The 17,327-nt window shown below is 38.9% G+C and overlaps 1 protein-coding gene across 1 annotated transcript in view; it reads left to right on the forward strand.

Moving 5' to 3' along the window:
• The first annotated feature begins 4,784 nt into the window (after positions 1 to 4,784).
• LOC117262513 (ovochymase-2) overlaps positions 4,785 to 17,327 on the forward strand; it is a 34,035-nt gene continuing 21,492 nt past the window's right edge. Inside the window, exons 1-14 of the mRNA XM_033635518.2 lie at positions 4,785 to 4,904; positions 5,029 to 5,126; positions 7,622 to 7,719; positions 7,856 to 8,028; positions 8,919 to 9,014; positions 9,101 to 9,279; positions 10,368 to 10,569; positions 14,425 to 14,457; positions 14,596 to 14,686; positions 14,944 to 15,077; positions 15,631 to 15,774; positions 16,294 to 16,415; positions 16,529 to 16,622; positions 16,804 to 16,935. Of these exons, the coding sequence (XP_033491409.1) occupies positions 4,820 to 4,904; positions 5,029 to 5,126; positions 7,622 to 7,719; positions 7,856 to 8,028; positions 8,919 to 9,014; positions 9,101 to 9,279; positions 10,368 to 10,569; positions 14,425 to 14,457; positions 14,596 to 14,686; positions 14,944 to 15,077; positions 15,631 to 15,774; positions 16,294 to 16,415; positions 16,529 to 16,622; positions 16,804 to 16,935 (1,681 nt within the window). The 5' untranslated portion in view covers positions 4,785 to 4,819. The remainder of the gene's footprint in view (positions 4,905 to 5,028; positions 5,127 to 7,621; positions 7,720 to 7,855; positions 8,029 to 8,918; positions 9,015 to 9,100; positions 9,280 to 10,367; positions 10,570 to 14,424; positions 14,458 to 14,595; positions 14,687 to 14,943; positions 15,078 to 15,630; positions 15,775 to 16,293; positions 16,416 to 16,528; positions 16,623 to 16,803; positions 16,936 to 17,327) is intronic.

A 17,327-nucleotide genomic window follows, 5' to 3' on the forward strand; every position in this document is an offset into this window, starting at 1 on the left:
CTGGTCAAGACCAACAAACAAAGCGTTGCAGTAGTCTAGGCGTGATGTAACAAAGGTGTGAATAACTTTCTCAAAATAATTTCAGGGGAGATAAGCCTTTACTTTTGCTAATAGTCTTAGCTGGAAGAAGCTCATTTTCACAATAGAGCTTATCTGCTTATCAAACCTAACAGCTCACAGGTATTACTTCTACATACATTTACTACATTATTTGAGACTTTGGCCATGTTTGATATGAACATCCCCCATTGTAATAGGACACAAAATACAGAAAAGCATAATAGGTCCCCTTTAAAATGACATCTCTAAAGTCAAATCTAATTGTATGTGCACTGAAGGCGTCATTAGACCATGATTGGTCTCCATTTGTGATGTCACAGTCATGGGCATAGATGCACTTGTTAAGCTCAGATTTAAGATGAACACAGAGGAGGTTTCACTCTTCAGCAGATAAATGTGAAATCATCCTTCTGGCAAACACTTCACATACATTATTCTGCACAATGAAGCTTAAACAGCACAGTGAAGTGACAACAAGCAAAAGACATTTTTTATTGGAGGATCACTTTGAAATAAAAAAAAAAGTCAGAAAGTTGATTTAACATCCCAGACGGGTTACAAAGTTACATTTCTGATCTGAGGTCTCATTTATAAACATTGCTTATGCACCAAATGAGGTCTGAAAGAGGCGTACGCCACTTCCCAAGCCAAACTTGTAATGTATAAAAACAGAGTTGACAGGAGAAACTTTGACCCATGCTTACCAACATTTTGGAGATGGGAAATTGGCAACGCAGATGGTGAGGTGGAAGCCATATTGTGGAATTTGTTGAATATTTTTTGGCACACACCATTTTTGGCTTTGGTCCATACATTCATTTTTAGTATGGATCTGACGCATTGTTTTATCATTCTGACTATGACCTACCAAGTCAAAATCTTTGGGTATCATGACTATTTTTTTATTCTTTATTCTGCCTTACTTTTCATTTTTCTTACTTTTCTCTTCTTTGCAAAAAGGGGCTTCTGTGCTCTCAGGACCAGGAAACCCAAGTTGCTCAAAAGCAACTTGTCCTAGAACACCACTTCACCTTGCCACAGAGCAAGCTTCTGCTAGGACACACACACACACACACACACACACACACACGAGGGACAAGAACAAACAGGAGAATTTTGTCCAAGTCTGATCCTTTATCTTACTGTTGTCTATATAATGACACACACAGCAACTGCTTTTAGACATCTGTCCAGCTCAAATCAATAGACTAACAATGAAGAACACTGATAAAATGCTTTGGATATTAAATGGCTTCATAACTCTGATGCTCTAGTGAAGCTAAAGACAAATGCTCTGACACTGATCTGAGTTAATGTATCAGGAAGGACCTTTCTGAATATGATTTACAGGTCCTCTGTGCAGCTTTACCAACCCAATCACCAGAAAAAATGTAGACACAGTAACCTTCTGCAATCAATCAATCAATCAATTGCTTTATTTGTCCCCAGTGAGGCAATTAGTTTCAAAACAGATACATTGCATTTGCACATCATTATGTAGTGGGTCCATTAAAACTTTGCATTTCAACAACGCTGTGGTTAACGTGTGGTTAGGTTTAGGCACAAAAAGCACTTGGTTATGGTTAAGAAAAAATCATGAGGGTTAGGGGTAGGGTTAGGGTTAGCACAATCCCTGCTGGAAAGGCAGTGATGTAAGGTAAGGTAAAAAAGATCTGGTTTGTTGTTTGCCTCAAACTGGTCTGCAGCTTGGCAGGTCTCTCGCCTAGGTGTCATGCCATCCACCATCCCCTCCACCTCCTTGTGACAAAGTCAGCTCATATACTACATCAGTATAGAAACATTAATATGAAACATATGAAATGTGTAAATGTAACGTATTTGTGGTTTGCAGAAACAAACTGTGCCAACGTTGTCTTCTGGCGACTGAGCTGAGCTTTACATAGACAAAAAAAAAAAAAAGCACAGTAAACAATAGGCAGTTATTCTTGACTGAGTGATCTGTTAACATCTGGCCACTCTTCATGTTTCCATTCAATATGTGGCATCAGACGCTGAAAACAGTCCTACAGTGACAAGGAGTCCTCAGTATTTTATTTTCTCCTCTGCAACACCTGGCAACAGCCACATGGCAACTGTGGCCCAGCAACCATGCCAAGCGCTGAGTCACAACCAGCCACGCACACCCAGTGGGGCCTGAGCCGCTGGGCTGCATAAACAGGAACCAGGGGCTTACGGGGCTTAGAGTGGGAGCCCAGAGACAGTAATCACACACACACTCCCACATGCTCTCTTTGATCGTCTGTACTGTTAATGAGAGAGCTTTTTAGTACTTACAGTTATACTCTAGGTTATTTTTGTATCCATAGCTGTCCATAATGTTACTTTATTGCCATCACAATGGTAATTCCATCTAGATCTAGTTTGTGAGAGCTTTCAGATTTACTGTCTGGTGAGTTGCAATTGCCACTCAGGAAGTGATGCAGTCAAAAACAATCGTGGGTAGAAGTGGAAGGTAAGTATGAGCAGAGAAACAAAGCAAATATTTACAGCAAAGACACTTAAAGCCATGTTTATCAGTCTGTTTATATTTACAATGGATCAAATGACTGTGTAATATGATAAGGGGTTGCTCGCAGTGACAAACACATAAAGAATTATCACCTGACTATAGTTCCCCTCAGCTTGTTGTGCTGCCCCCAAGTGGACAAAAGAATCAATCACTGTAATGTAGCTTTACATTTGAGGAATGTCACTATGGTACATTTTCTAAAACTTGACACAGAAAATCCCATTTTGATCTATGTATGTATGTATGTATGTATGTATGTATGTATCTATCTATGTATGTATATATGTATGTATGTATCTATCTATCTATCTATTTATCTATCTATCTATCTATCTATCTATCTATCTATCTATCTATCTATGTATGTATGTATGTATGTATGTATGTATGTATCTATGTATGTATGTATGTATGTATGTATGTATGTATCTATGTATGTATGTATGTATGTATGTATGTATCTATGTATGTATGTATGTATGTATGTATCTATCTATCTATGTATGTATGTATGTATGTATGTATCTATCTATCTATCTATCTATCTATCTATTTATCTATCTATCTATCTATCTATCTATCTATCTATCTATCTATCTATCTATCTATCTATCTATCTATCTATCTATCTATGTATGTATGTATGTATGTATGTATCTATGTATCTATGTATGTATGTATGTATGTATCTATCTATGTATGTATGTATGTATGTATGTATGTATGTATGTATCTATCTATCTATCTATCTATCTATGTATGTATGTATGTATGTATGTATGTATCTATGTATCTATCTATCTATCTATCTATCATTCTATCTATCTATCTATCTAACAATCCATCCATCCATCCATCCATCCATCCAAAGCCACCATTACCATCTGCGACAGGTTGCTAAGAAAAATACCCAGATCTGGTGGCTAAAGGCCACTGCAAACATAGCACAGGTTTGTTTAAAAACAGATAGCTTTGGTGGCTAAAAAGTCACTGGAAATGTAGCGATGGGTCACTAAAAAAACATATTTGGTGGCTAAAAAGCAGCTGGAAATATGGTGACAGTACGCTCAAAAAACACTTAGACGTGGAGGCTTAAAATCTACTGGAAACAGTACAGGTTTGCTAAAAAACAGACAGCTCGCCAAAATGATATGATATGATATGATATGATATAATATGACATGTATGAAATATGGCCTACAAATGTAACATATTGGTGGTTTGCAGAAACATATCATGTCAACATTTTCCTCTGTCGACTGGGCTGTCCCTCGACCATCTCATGCTCCAACTAACAAACAGTCTCAGGAGTTTGTCTATTTTTTGGTGTTGAAAAAGAAGAATGAACTCTCTGTACTCCTCTGCACCTCATATCTATCCTGCCTCTTCTTAGACATTTGCAGATGCAGCTTGTTAACTGTCGACATACTGTAAAGGTAACATTTTATCCTCCTGGCAAGATGTCACACCACTACTTCCCACAGAGCTGCTGTCAGATTTGTTCCAAGTAGGCTGCGTGCGTTGATAAAAACTGTAGTTGTGACAGAAAACAAAGCACTGAAACCCAAGCTTTTTTAAAACTTTTTAACTGCTTCGGTCACACATCTGACTCATGCTGTTCTCTTTACGCAGATACACAGAAGTTCAGTCATAAAATGAATGTGGTACAGGCTCCATTTCCTGAATCCCATCTGGCCTCAAAGGTCAGGCTTTGACAATGAGCTCTCTGACTCAGGGAGACAGTCTGCTGTAAACCTCACACATGAAAGCAAAAAGCATCAACAATGAAATTCTTCTCTGGAATGGAAATCAAAATGTTCCCCCATCTTTTTTCAAACTGAGAAAGGAAGCCAGAGAAGGCAAATACAATTTCATATGAAATTTTATTTCTTCTCCTGTCCTCCATCTGTATCTACGTCAGCATGTGTGTTCACATGCAACAGTAACAGTGAGCCTCCCCTGAATCTTTGTCTGCATTTTATGACTGTTTCTCTTCTTTGAATGTTTTACAGCAGCTGCACTGTTTGTGTTGCGGTAGGAACAAAACTCCACACACCACATGGTTGACCTTGAGAGACACTTTCACTCAGTAGACTACTGCAGTTCATTTTGTTGTGACGTTTGAATGCAACCACCCACTGCAAGATTTAACTGGCTTGTTACTGAGTATCCCCTCAAACACACTTGGGTCTGTTAACCAGTTTCTTTCCCAAGTAACACCCATTCCCGATGTGTGTGTCAGTGATGAGGACCACTGCTGCTCTGCTCTCTCTCTGGTTTTGGCTAAACACTGGCATCAATGCTGCTCAAACAGGTGAGTAATATAGTGGATACCAAACAGGAAGAGAACTTAATTGTCTTTAACGGACATTATGATGAAGTCAAGAAACTAAACAGAATGAATGTGGGAACTGAGGAGATTTCATCCTGTCTGTCAGGTTCAAAGTGTGGAATGCCTCAGGTGCAGAGCCCGATGGTTTACTCTCTGAGGGTGGTTGGAGGGGCCCAGGCCACACACGGATCACATCCATGGCTAGTCAGTAGTCTACACTTCTTCTTCTTAAACATGTTTTAGTTGCTGTTTTGCTTAGCAGTCATTGGCTGTGCCGTCGTTGCTCATCTTTGAGAATACACAGTGACATTTTTAACATTTTGAAGGTTTGGTTACTGTGTCTGTTGAGCTCATGCACACTAACCACTTCTTCTATTTACCACCATGCTTTTATTTCCTGTGCACCACAGAAAGAGCAACCAGCCACTATGTGTTAAGCATAGTGTTGATTATTTACGTACCTTCTGAATCATCACTGTTATATCTAAAGACTTCTCTCTCTCTCTACTGTCATATGAAGCACTCTAAATAGACATTTAGATGCATGAAAATGTTGCAGCAGTAGTTGCACTCAGTTTAAACACTAAGGCTACACAGATAATATAAAAACATGGTAATTATTTTGTGATAGTTGGTGATGTGGATACAATTGTTTTGTTTTATTTTATTTTATTTTAATTTAATTTTTCTATTTTATTAGGTCAAGAGGGTTGGTCTGGTGGAAATGTGCAGAGAGTGAGAGAGAGTGAAGACATGCTCCAGTATTTTATTTTAAAAAGACATAGAAGAAGATAGACATGTCTGTAATTGTTTACATCAGAGGGACTGAATGTTAGTTTCTTTAAAGGTGTAGTCGGTAACTTTTATACAAATAACTTTTTGTTAGATTTGCTGAAACTGTCTCTACATCTCCTCGTAGTTCTATTAATGGCATTTGCAAATATCCACCACATATGAATGAAAACAACAAATCAGAGCAGAGGAGTCTAGCACAGCTGTCAATCATGTCAGTCACTGCTCGTGAACTGTGGTCAAACTATCAAACTAGGCAGCAGTGCCGCTGTTCGCCATCAGAGGACGGTCTCACTCCGAAGTCGTCGAAATCTGGCGCTTGGGCAGTGACTTGTGGCATCAGAAACCAATGAAAAAAGGTGGCCTATTACATTGGCATGATACACGGCTGGTTGCCATTATAGTTCAACGGCACTAGGTTGTGTCAGGAGGAAATACAGCAGGACAAGGATGAAAATTAAGGCCGCAAAAGTCCAAGTGGGGCAGGCAGGAGGGGTGGTGGATGGGTCCAACAAACAGACTTTTACTTGAGAGAGCAGTGTTTGCATCCTGTAAGATTCTAAAGCCAAACCCTATTCTTATTTCCTAAACCTAACCACGTGTGTTTGTTGAAGGAAAAAAAAGTCAATTCCGACATATTTTAAAAGAGACTGTATGTAAAGATTAAATTTCCTGTGAAAACGGAAATGTATCTTGAAAGACGAGAACTTGACACAGTGTTCCAGAATGTCAAAAACCAACGCACCCAGGGTACTTTGTACGTCATATGTGGACGTGGAAAGTCCATGACCGTAAAGTCAATATGTGACAAGGACAGTGAGAATTTGTTGTCCATTAGGGTGTCCTAAGGGTAACTGCCACACCTGGTTGTGCCACTCCTTAATATAGCCAATGCCTTAGCCAATGTCAAGACAACATTTGGCTCATTTTCCCATTAATCAATAATAATCCATTTTATTTATAAAGCCCAATATCACAAATAACAATTTGCCTCAGAGGGCCTTACAGCATATGACTTCCCTCTGTCCTTTGGACCCTCACAGCAGATAAGGAAAAACTGCCCAAAAAAACCCCTTTAACGGGGAAAAAAATGTAGGCTAATAAATTATTATTTTTAGTGGCAGTAGTCGTATTATTAAATTAATATTTAGTTTCATTTGCTCTGTCATAGTCGTATCCCCCACTCATAACCGACACTTGCAACACAGACTGAGACCAAGACTTTTTTTAAACTTAATGACCCTAACGCATAATTTATCTTATTGTTTCAGGCAAGTATATTTCCTATAATGGCGTAATGGTCTCTACTGTATATGTGCTTCATCTTAAATTTAAATAGTTAACCATTATTATTAGGATTTATGATTAGGCTAAACAGTACACTAAAATATTATTCTGTAAACATTTGAAGTGAGAAATAGGTAACAGAATCTTGGTTCATATCAGCGCTGCCCAGTTTGACAGTTTGACCATAGTCCAGGAGCTGTGATTGATGTGATTGACAGCTGCATTAGAGACTCCTCTGACTGGTTGTTTTCCCTCAGTCATTGCGGATTCTTGCAAATGCCATTAGAAGTACTGCAACAAGGATTTACATGACTTTTTAGATAATTTTTTTGTGTATTGCTGTCTGAATGCAATGACAGTTTCAGCAAATATAACAAAAAGTAAGCTGCTGCTGTTCCAGTTCTACTGCTTTTGTCAGAAAAGCACCCATTTGTGAAAAAGGTTTTAGTGAGTAAGGTGTCATTATACCCACTGATGCTGAAGTGAGAGAAAAACAGTTGCGTCAAATAATAAATCAGTTACACACAGATAGTTCTCTTGCATCAGGCTTACATCTGTATGTGTCTTTTTTAGTTGTATAAATGTTGAAATTCTGTCAAGCTTGTGTTATCTTTTCTCAGGTTTCCCTACAAAACAGAGGCTCTCATTTCTGTGGAGGGGCCATCCTGAATGATCGCTGGATAATGACCGCTGCACACTGCTTTGCATCACTCTCAAAGTACTGTTATCACTTACTTTTGTACGCCATTACCTCTTTTGTGCTACAGTTTAAAGCACATGTGCTTATTCTTGATCTGCATGCTGATGTCGCTGTCTGAATTTAACAATAGATTGTACTTTTCTCCTCTGTTTAGAGAGTTTCTCAGTGGTGTGAGAGTGGTGGTGGGAGAATTTGACCAGAGAGTAGATGATGAAGAGGAGCAGGTCCTTCTCATTAAGTCTGTCTCACTCCATGAGAAGTATCATCATGCTTTGCCTATGAGCTATGACATAGCTCTGGTGGAGTTAGATCAGCACATTCTACTGGGCAAGTTTCCATTTTGACAATTAGGATAGTTATTGTAGCCCTCATCATGTTTTGTCGCTATGTCATTTTTTTCAACCCAATCGGCAGAAAAAATGTTGGCCATGCAGGTTTCTGCAAACCACAAATATGTTTTATGTGCACATTGTTAGCAAATACGTTCAACTTTGTGTTGAAACTTTACATTTCAACAACAACACATGTTTGTGACTAGAGGTTGCTAGTAAAACTGTGTCAGGATGCTACTAAACACACACATTTGGTGCCTAAAATTCCGCTGATAAAACAGCGACAAGTTACAAAACACATTTGGTGCCTAAAAAGCTGCTAGAAAAACAGCTATGGGTTGCTACAAAACACAGATATTTGGTACCCAAAAAGCCTCTGGTAAAACAGCCACAGGTTGCTACAAAACACACACGTTTGTGCCTAAAAGTTGCTGGTAAAACAGTGACAGGATGCTACAAAACACATACGTTTGGTGCCTAAAAAGTCGCTTGTAAAACAGCACTGGGTCGCTATAAAACAGCCAAGTGTGATGCTTAGAAGTCGCTGGTTAAACAACAATTGGTCACTCCAAAACATTATTTCATGCCTAAAAAGCCGCTGGTAAAACAGCAACAGGTTGCTACAAAACACACGTTTGGTGCCTAAAAGGAGATGTTAAAACAGCGACAGGCTATATAAGCTGCTGGAGACAAAGCAATGGCTCCCTAAATCACAATTACTTTAGTTGTTTTTTTTTGTTCTTGAATACTGGTCTGCAAAGTCAGCTCATACACTACATCACTTTAAAAACCTTAATATGATACATATTATGTGCAAATGTAATGTATTCATGATTTGCAGAAATGCACATTTTTACTGGCGATTTGACTGGATTTTTCCAACAGGAGCCCGTGTCAAGCCAATATGTCTGCCTTTGCCTAATGAGACCATCCCACCTGAAACCAGTTGCATTGTGGGTGGATGGGGCAGGATGAAGGAAAGTAAGTAGGTCTCTCGCTCCCACCAAATACTGTTGAAGCTGGCCTGAGCTTTTGTTTTCTCAGATTCTATTCTACTGTTTCCCCAGAGGGTCGTCTTCCTGCAGTGCTGAGAGAGGTCCAGTTAGAGTTGGTGAACCCAGCCAAATGTAAAGATGTCCTCCAGACTGTCAAAAGTTCAGTTCTTAAGCAGAGACCAACGAGGCCTCAGCAAGCTATGACAGTTCTGTGTGCCGGGCCAGAGAAAGGAGGGAAAGATGCCTGCCAGGTAGAAAAAGAAATATGCCGTCTGCAGTATCTGCCTGTTTTCCTCATTACTCTACACTACATCTTAGTTCAAAAAAATCTAGGAAACCAAATGCCTTGATAAAAGAAAGTAAATATATTTATTAGTCTTAAGTCATGTTAACTTCATATCTAATTGTTAAGTTTACTTTATATTTTGATGTATTTACTTGATTTTGTGAAGTTCTTGCAATTTAAAAATGACAATCAAAATCAAGTTGTGCTTTCTAAGTGTTAAAACGTACGTAAACCAATTTAGTCTGACCAAACAGTTGTGTTTACTCAGCAGAATTTAAACTGTCTTAGATAAATATGTGTCTAAGAACTATGTGTCATGGAAAAGAGGATTTTACATGTGGTGAAGTTAAGATATCTACAGGTTCTGTTCTGTTAACATGTTTGAGAATATACAAAATGTAAATGATAAGTTTGTTTCCTTAATTTAGCTTGTAAATTGGCTGAAGCTTGATTAAATAGTGGTATTTGTGATAAAATTGTGCCATGAGGCCCTGTTAAAATCTCAAGTAAAGTCAGAGAGAAAGATTTAGTCTGAGTATTTCTAGATATTTTCTTTTAAAGATTATTTCATCAGGCAGGCATAAAAGTGGATTTTTTTTAATTCTATATTTAATTTGTTTGCACAAACACAGACCTTATCTTAAGTTGCTAAAAATGGCTCTTTTTTTTAATAAAAAAATAATCCTGCAAACTCATCAGTCTTTTGTATACATAATTTCTTTATCTAAGGCAATCGGTTTCTTAAATTCTATTGAGTAAACACAACTGTTTAGTTAAGTCAGACTAACTTGGTTTACTAAAGGTTCAACACTTAAAAAGAACAATTTGATTTCAATTATCATTTTTAAATTGCAAGAACTTTACAAAATTAAGTAAATACAACAACATTTTAAGTAAACCTAACAGTTAGATATAAAGTAAACATGATTTTACCTTATATGGGAATTATGAATCAGTCATAACTTTTGAAGACGTCTCATCATTAAGTAGCTTTTAATGAATTTTGCAATGTTTCTACTCCTCCCCTCATTCATCCCTTCATCCTCTCTCCAGGGAGACTCAGGGGGTCCTCTGGTATGTCTGGCAGGTTCAGGCGGCGGTCACTGGGTAGCACTGGGTGTAACTTCCTGGGGGAAGGGATGTGGTCGGAGCTGGGGAAACAACAGCAGCCGCCCCCCTTCCAAGAGAGGATCTCCGGGAGTTTTCACTGATGTCAGGCTGCTGCTGCCCTGGATTAAGCGTAAACTGAGAGAGGGTGGGTTAAAATAAGGTCATCATAAAAGAAGTCTGATTGTTTCTCAGAAGTCAGCACAAGGTTTTATAAGCACATCACATGATAGTGACTGTCATCTTTTTATTTTTAACCATTATCTGTCTTGGGTCCATGTAGTTCATGAAACACTGGACACTGGATTACATGCTCACAGTTTATTAGGATAATCCAATGATCAAATTACTATCAAGTGAGAGTATGAGATGTCTAATGGCCTCAGGGTGATCCTTGAGAAGTATTAAATGTCTGCATCATGTTGGGGTTAGGTTATGCAGCATGTAGAAAACTGACACTTTGCTGACTTTCTATGTGACAGATGATCTGGCCAAACTAAATTATGTATCATCCTTAAACCTGAATGAATTGATTTTTTTGGCCACTGTGGGGTAGTGGAAACCATCTGTAGACACAACACTGACATATTGACCTTAAGAAGTGAAACAAACTTGTTAGTAAACAGTTGCTTATTTACACATTCAGCTGATATAGAGCAACATTACCATTCATTCATGTTCATGTTTCTCACCACCTGACAAATGCAAGTCCATTATTTGCTTTTATACCAACTCCTGAGATAAATATCTGGCTCTTTAGCTGTTACATGCTCCCTCTGTGTTCACCACCTAGTCTCTACCTTTGTCTGTCTGTTGTGTGGTGCTTGGCAGGTAGTGTACAGTGTGTTCATTAGAGATTTTATTTGCTGAAAACAGCTTCCTGCTGTGATTAAAAACAAGACTGATGAGAGTGAACCAAAACAGTAAAGCTGCTTATTGTAAAAACCAAAACAGTGTGCTAAAGAAACTCCATGGAGCTGAGGGGAACTGCAGAGTCAGGTGATAATTCCCATCAAGTTTGTTACTGCAGAGAACCTTTTTGCATATCACACAAAGTCATTTGATCCAGTGTAAGAAAAAAAAGACAGAAAGAATTCAGAAAGAACTTTAAACCGTAATGGGATCCTTTACTGATTTTCAACCACCTTTTTATCATAAAATTGTGGGTCAGTGGTGGTTCTAGCACACTTGGTGTCCTAGGTGAACCTCCTCTGGCTCATTTGCTGACATTCTAAAATAATAATAACATTTACAAATCAACTTTCTAATTGAACTAGGGATGTATCAATTTTGTAATTCGATACATATGTATTTATATCGATTTATTTTTGTATTTTTTTGTATCTATGTTTGTTATTTTTGTCATTTATTCTTCTTTTGTGCAAGGAAATAGAAATCTACACTTAAAAAAATGTTGACAAAAATAAACAGTTTTGATGTCATTCAGTCCTTCATTACACTACCTTTGAATGACCTTCTTTTATATGAAAAACATCTAAAAAAAAAAGAAAAGAAAAGCAAAAAGCCTTTTTTATTATATATGATGCATCATAATTACCTCTCTAATATCTATTTTATAGTGCTGTGAGAACATCAACACATTTCTCCTTCAAACAGCTGGATTCATTCAAGTTTTTCACCAGAAGCTACATTTTACAAGATTACGCTGAACACATCATAAGAACACTGTAATTTACCTTCATCCAATACTGGGGGCAGGAACTCAGAGAGAAAAAAAAACTCTCTATTATAGAACACTCAAATCTCCCTGCTCACAAATCCACTCGAGAAACATATTTAACTTATGGTTTAACTAAAATACGGTTTGTTACCATATATTGTTTCTTGTGTCAAAGCAGCTAAGATGGCACTGCATAACCCACCAGTGGGAATGTGTATTGGTCCGGTGTGGTGTATTGCATTTTGGCAGTTGTATGCCCTCTACCTCTTGAGCAAAAGCAAATGCCACAGCCCTTTCCTTTCCCAACCAGACGTTGTCATTGAAGCTTGATATTGATATGGTTTGATCAGAAGTTGGTTGATTTATAATTCATAAGAAAACATAACAGTTTTAGAATTGTGCTTCAGATCATCAGTAAGCACTTGACACCCTAGTTGATGTAGCATGTCCGCACCATTGCCCCTTGTTGACTCCCATCGGGTTTTATTTATTTATTTATTTATTTATTTGGCCGATTCAGCATGTTGAATCAGCGTTGGCGATGGTTGCTGGGCCTGACTGAAATCACGCTGATTGGTAGTTCAGCCCAGTGAATGAGAGAAATGGAAGTTAGGAGAATATATACACAACTTAAGTCAAGAGGGAGTACAAAATATTCATTGAGCCTTTCAGTAGAAACGTTTTGTGATGGTTTGTTATTGGTCACTGGTGCACCATAAATATGCTCTGTTCTTTCAGCATTGGATTGTGTTGTTAATGTGCTAACTGGTTAACTAGCGTCAAGACGGTCTTTCCATTTCCCTTTTTGAAGGACGATTACAGACCTCTGTGGTCTGCTGGTGTGGAGAACTACTTCCTCACAGGAAGGCACAGAATATATGTGCTGGTTGGCCATTGGCTGTAGTCTTTGTGGTGTGTTCATGTGCAACTTTTTGGCCGAGACACTGGCAAAGTGAGGTGGCGTGTCAGGGGGCCTTCGTCATTGCTAGCTCTCTGAAGTCAGTTTGGTGTGTCTGGGCCTTAAGAGATAAACACAGCAACCTGAATAAGGACTTTTCCTTATTACTAGTATGGATATTCACACATTTTACTTCACATATTCCTACTCATAAAAAGCATATAATCCGTACCAGATACTTGTTTCATTGGAGTATTCAGTTCAACCCTATACCCCTACCCTTTCGTCTGTCTCTCAGTTGCCTGATAAGTTAAACTGATGGAGGGGCAAATGAATGAAAAAAAAAAAAAACAAGACCTTGTATCCTTTACCAGAGTTTATTAGCACAAAGCTAAAGCACATGAAAAAAGCAAGAGAAAATATTAATAGCATACCTAATAATGGATAGCTATAGACTTTCTCAGGGGTCATTTTCCTCACCATCCTAAAGAAACTAAGAATCTTGAACATCACTGTTAGATTTGCAGACCAGCTGGTAATTCCATAAGATGGAATTATAGGTAGGTTTATAGACAGTGATCGATCTGTGCAAGCTAAGTGTGCTAGCTAAGATTACTATCTATGTGGAACCCTTGTAAAACACCACATTCTCACTCCAACCTCGTCACATACTAACGTTTGGTTGTGGACTTTCCACATCAAGATATGAAGTGCAAGGTACCCTGAGTGCGATGGTTGCTGATCTTCTGGGACACCGTGTCAACTTCTGCCTGTTACATGCACTGTCTGTTTTCAAAATACACTTCCATTTTCAGTACAGCACAGTACAGACTGCATACAGTCTCTTTCAGAGTAAATGCACCACATTGGTACAACACCAAGAACTGACATATTTTCCTTCAGTAACAAACGTATGTGGTTACAGCCAACACAGATACACAGTTGAGTTTAGGAAAAAAGAGCAGGGTTTGACTTTACATTCATACGGGATGCGAGCACCAGCCTCCTGGGTGAAAGTCGGCAGTTGTTGGACCCATCCACCACCCCTCCCACCTGCCCAACTTGGACTTTTGGGGTTACAGTATACTGGTGACCGACAGCGTATCATGCTGACCTGAGGACATCTTTTGTCATTGGTGTCTGATGCTAGAAGTCACTGAGCAAGTGCCAGTATTCGACGACTTTGCAGTAAGACGGGGTTGTGTAAAACGTGATGACTGTGGCATGCACAATAATGACATTATCCAGTTCATTAAAAGACCTTTGGTCATCAGTCTGTGATACAAGGTTGTATATGATTAAAAGTGAACGTAGACTGTAGGCATCTGTCCACAGTTCTACCACTAGATGTAAATGTAACATTTGATGATGTTGATAAGGATTTGTGCTTCTACATATTCTCTTTTTTATGCTTGTCTGTTTAGCTGATGAGCAGCAGCAGGGAATGACTTTATCAAGTGAGTTGTTTTTCTTCTCATCACAGCCACTGTTATCTATATTTCATAATGCTTCTTTGATGTGCGCAGTTCTCTCTCTCTCTCTCTCTCTCTCTCTCTCTTTCTCTGTGTGTGTGTGTGTGTGTGTGTGTGTGTCAGAACTCTGCAGCGTGAGAGATGGGCCTGTAGCTGACAGTGAGGGGGTAATCAGAAACCCCGCCCTCCCTGGTGATCACTATGACAACAACCAGTGAGTGACACTCCTGAGAGAGAACTTAAAAAACAAATGATTGTAACTGTGACATTAAACCAGCATCCTTTACAGGGATAATCGTTTCTATTTGCACAGAATAGAATGTCACAGTCAGCACCAGAAAGGGATCTAAATCAGAGATCAGAAATTTGTGTATACAAATATTGTTTTTTTAGCGAGTTGTGTGAATTGACAGAGAGAGTGTGCGTTAGATGTCAGTGCCATGGATAAATTCTTCCTTTGTGTCTCTTCAGGTGGTGTGTATGGAGTCTCAGAGTTCCTCCAGGTCATAGTATTCTACTGGAGTTTGATCATTTTGATCTGGAAAATGACACGTATTGTCGCTACGATCGTCTCACTGTTTCAGCAGGGACCCACAGACCTGTTGGTGAGTTTCAGACACTTTTTGATCACACAGACTTTCATCAGAGGCAGCAGAGCCGCCTGGGAATAGACTGGAGCTTCTGTACTGTGATAACCTGCTGTGGAACAACATGACCCTCATCCATTTAAAATGCCTTTTAGGTCATTTTGGTGAAAGTAATGCAAAATTAGTGTAATAAGTAACTTATTACTCTACACAGACAGTAATATTATAAAGTAACATATGACTTTCAATTGAAGGTAACCAGTAATATGTAATGTATTACATTTTGAGAGTAACTTGCCCAACACCAGTAAGCTCCTTGTAGCTTCCCCATATTTTGAACCTTGTCATCCGCCAAGCAGTAGTTCCAGGACATACCTTTTCCAACATTTTAACTTGCTCCTTTAAACCTCCAAGTGACAGAGCTGGAGCCTTAACAGTTCTACAATAAGTTACAAAAGCTGACAAGAATCATTAACCTAACACCACACTAACAAGTTACATTTATACAGACATGTGCACACACTGGACTACAGTATGTTTTTATCTCCTTTATCGTGCTCTGTTTTAACAGGGATTTTCTGTGGAGGTGTCCTTCCTGGCCCAGTGCTCCTGAATAATTCCCAGTTTGCAACACTCCTCTTCTCCTCTGACATAAACAGAGCAGGAAGTGGCTTTGTCATCAGGCACCGTGCTGTCCATGGACACTCTGATCCTGGTGGGAAACAACATACAACACAAACACACAGATACAGCACACAGGCACATACATCTCTGCATGTAATGCCAATGTGTATTTGCACAGTACAGTAGTCTGCTCTGTGTCTGTCACTTAGCTTAAACAGTATGTACAGTTCATACACAGCTGTTCCCTCTGCTATGTGTCTTGATTGTGGATCTCATAGCAACCTGGGAGTTGTGCCGGCACATGTCCCATGACACAATAATGAGCTGCACAAGACATACACAAACACACTGTGTAGTAGGGTAGCTGTGGAGAGGATGAACCCAGCTGTTAATAATGTGTGTGTTCAGTGTGCAGACGAGTGTGTGTATTTGTGCTAAACTGGTTTGTCTCTTGGAAGTGTAATTATACTGGGTGTGCCTGTGTTTTTGTTTTCCCATGGGTGTGTGTGTGTGTGTGTGTGTGTGTCTGTGTGTGTCTGTGTCTGTCTGTGTCTGTGTCTGTGTCTGTGTGTGTGTGTGTGTGTGTGTGTGTGTGTGTGTGTGCAATCAGGATGCGGGACAGTTTTCATTGAAGATCAGACTGCTGTCCACAGCCCAAATTACCCACAATTCTACAGCAATGACTGCATCCTGCGCTGGGTTGTCTATGCTCCACAGGGTCACATTGTTAAGGTGATACACAAATACTTCCAGTGAGTCAAAATGAAATGACTTAAACCTTCAAACACAGCATTGTGTTGCAAACTCTTCCACAATCAGTGATTAATAACTGTGTTGTGTTTCAGCTGGACTTTACAGATTTCTACCTGGAGGAGTCAGACACATGCTTGTATGATTCTCTCACTGTCCTGGGAGATGTGGAAGGAACAGAGGAGATTGGTAGGAAGGATGAATCTCTGAGTGTCAGATGAACAAGCTCCATTCTATCTTTTTTTCTCATTCTTTTTCCCTGCTTTACTCATGTCTGCATCTCCAGATGTCTTCTCTCTCTGTCTTTATTGCATTATTTTCAGATTCAAAAACCTGCAATAAGAGGTTTCTTTTGTTATGTTTTGTGTAGTGGTGCTGTGTGGTGGCAGTATTCCTCCACCCGTACTGTCCTACCACAGCATCATGGTGCTTCAGTTTACGTCAGACAGCAGCATCGCACACAGGGGCTTCAGCGCTACACTGACATTCATCAGCCATGCAGGTATGTCCATGGTATGTGTGTTTAATGTCAGTTCCAGTTACAGTCACCTTAATGCTGCTTCAGAGGATTTTATCATCTTGACAAGAATTAAATGTAACATACTGTGGCATAACAAAAATTAAACCCAGCTGCACTAGAACTGTCTAAAAAACTATCTAAGATAAACATAAACTCAGAAAATCTTGTTTGTCTGTGTATGCACTGTAATGTAGAATTCATCTTAGGTTAGCTTGGAATTTTTACATTTTTAATCTTGTAATTTTTTTAATGTTTTGTACATTTTCGTATTATTTCGTATTATTTATTTGCACAATATTAAAACAATTGGTTTTAAAAACAACAACAACAACAAAAAACAGACTGTGCAGGTGAGATGAAAAACTCCTTAAAGG

This window comes from Epinephelus lanceolatus, chromosome 5 (assembly GCF_041903045.1).
Source record: "Epinephelus lanceolatus isolate andai-2023 chromosome 5, ASM4190304v1, whole genome shotgun sequence".
Taxonomy (NCBI): Eukaryota; Metazoa; Chordata; class Actinopteri; order Perciformes; family Serranidae; genus Epinephelus; species Epinephelus lanceolatus.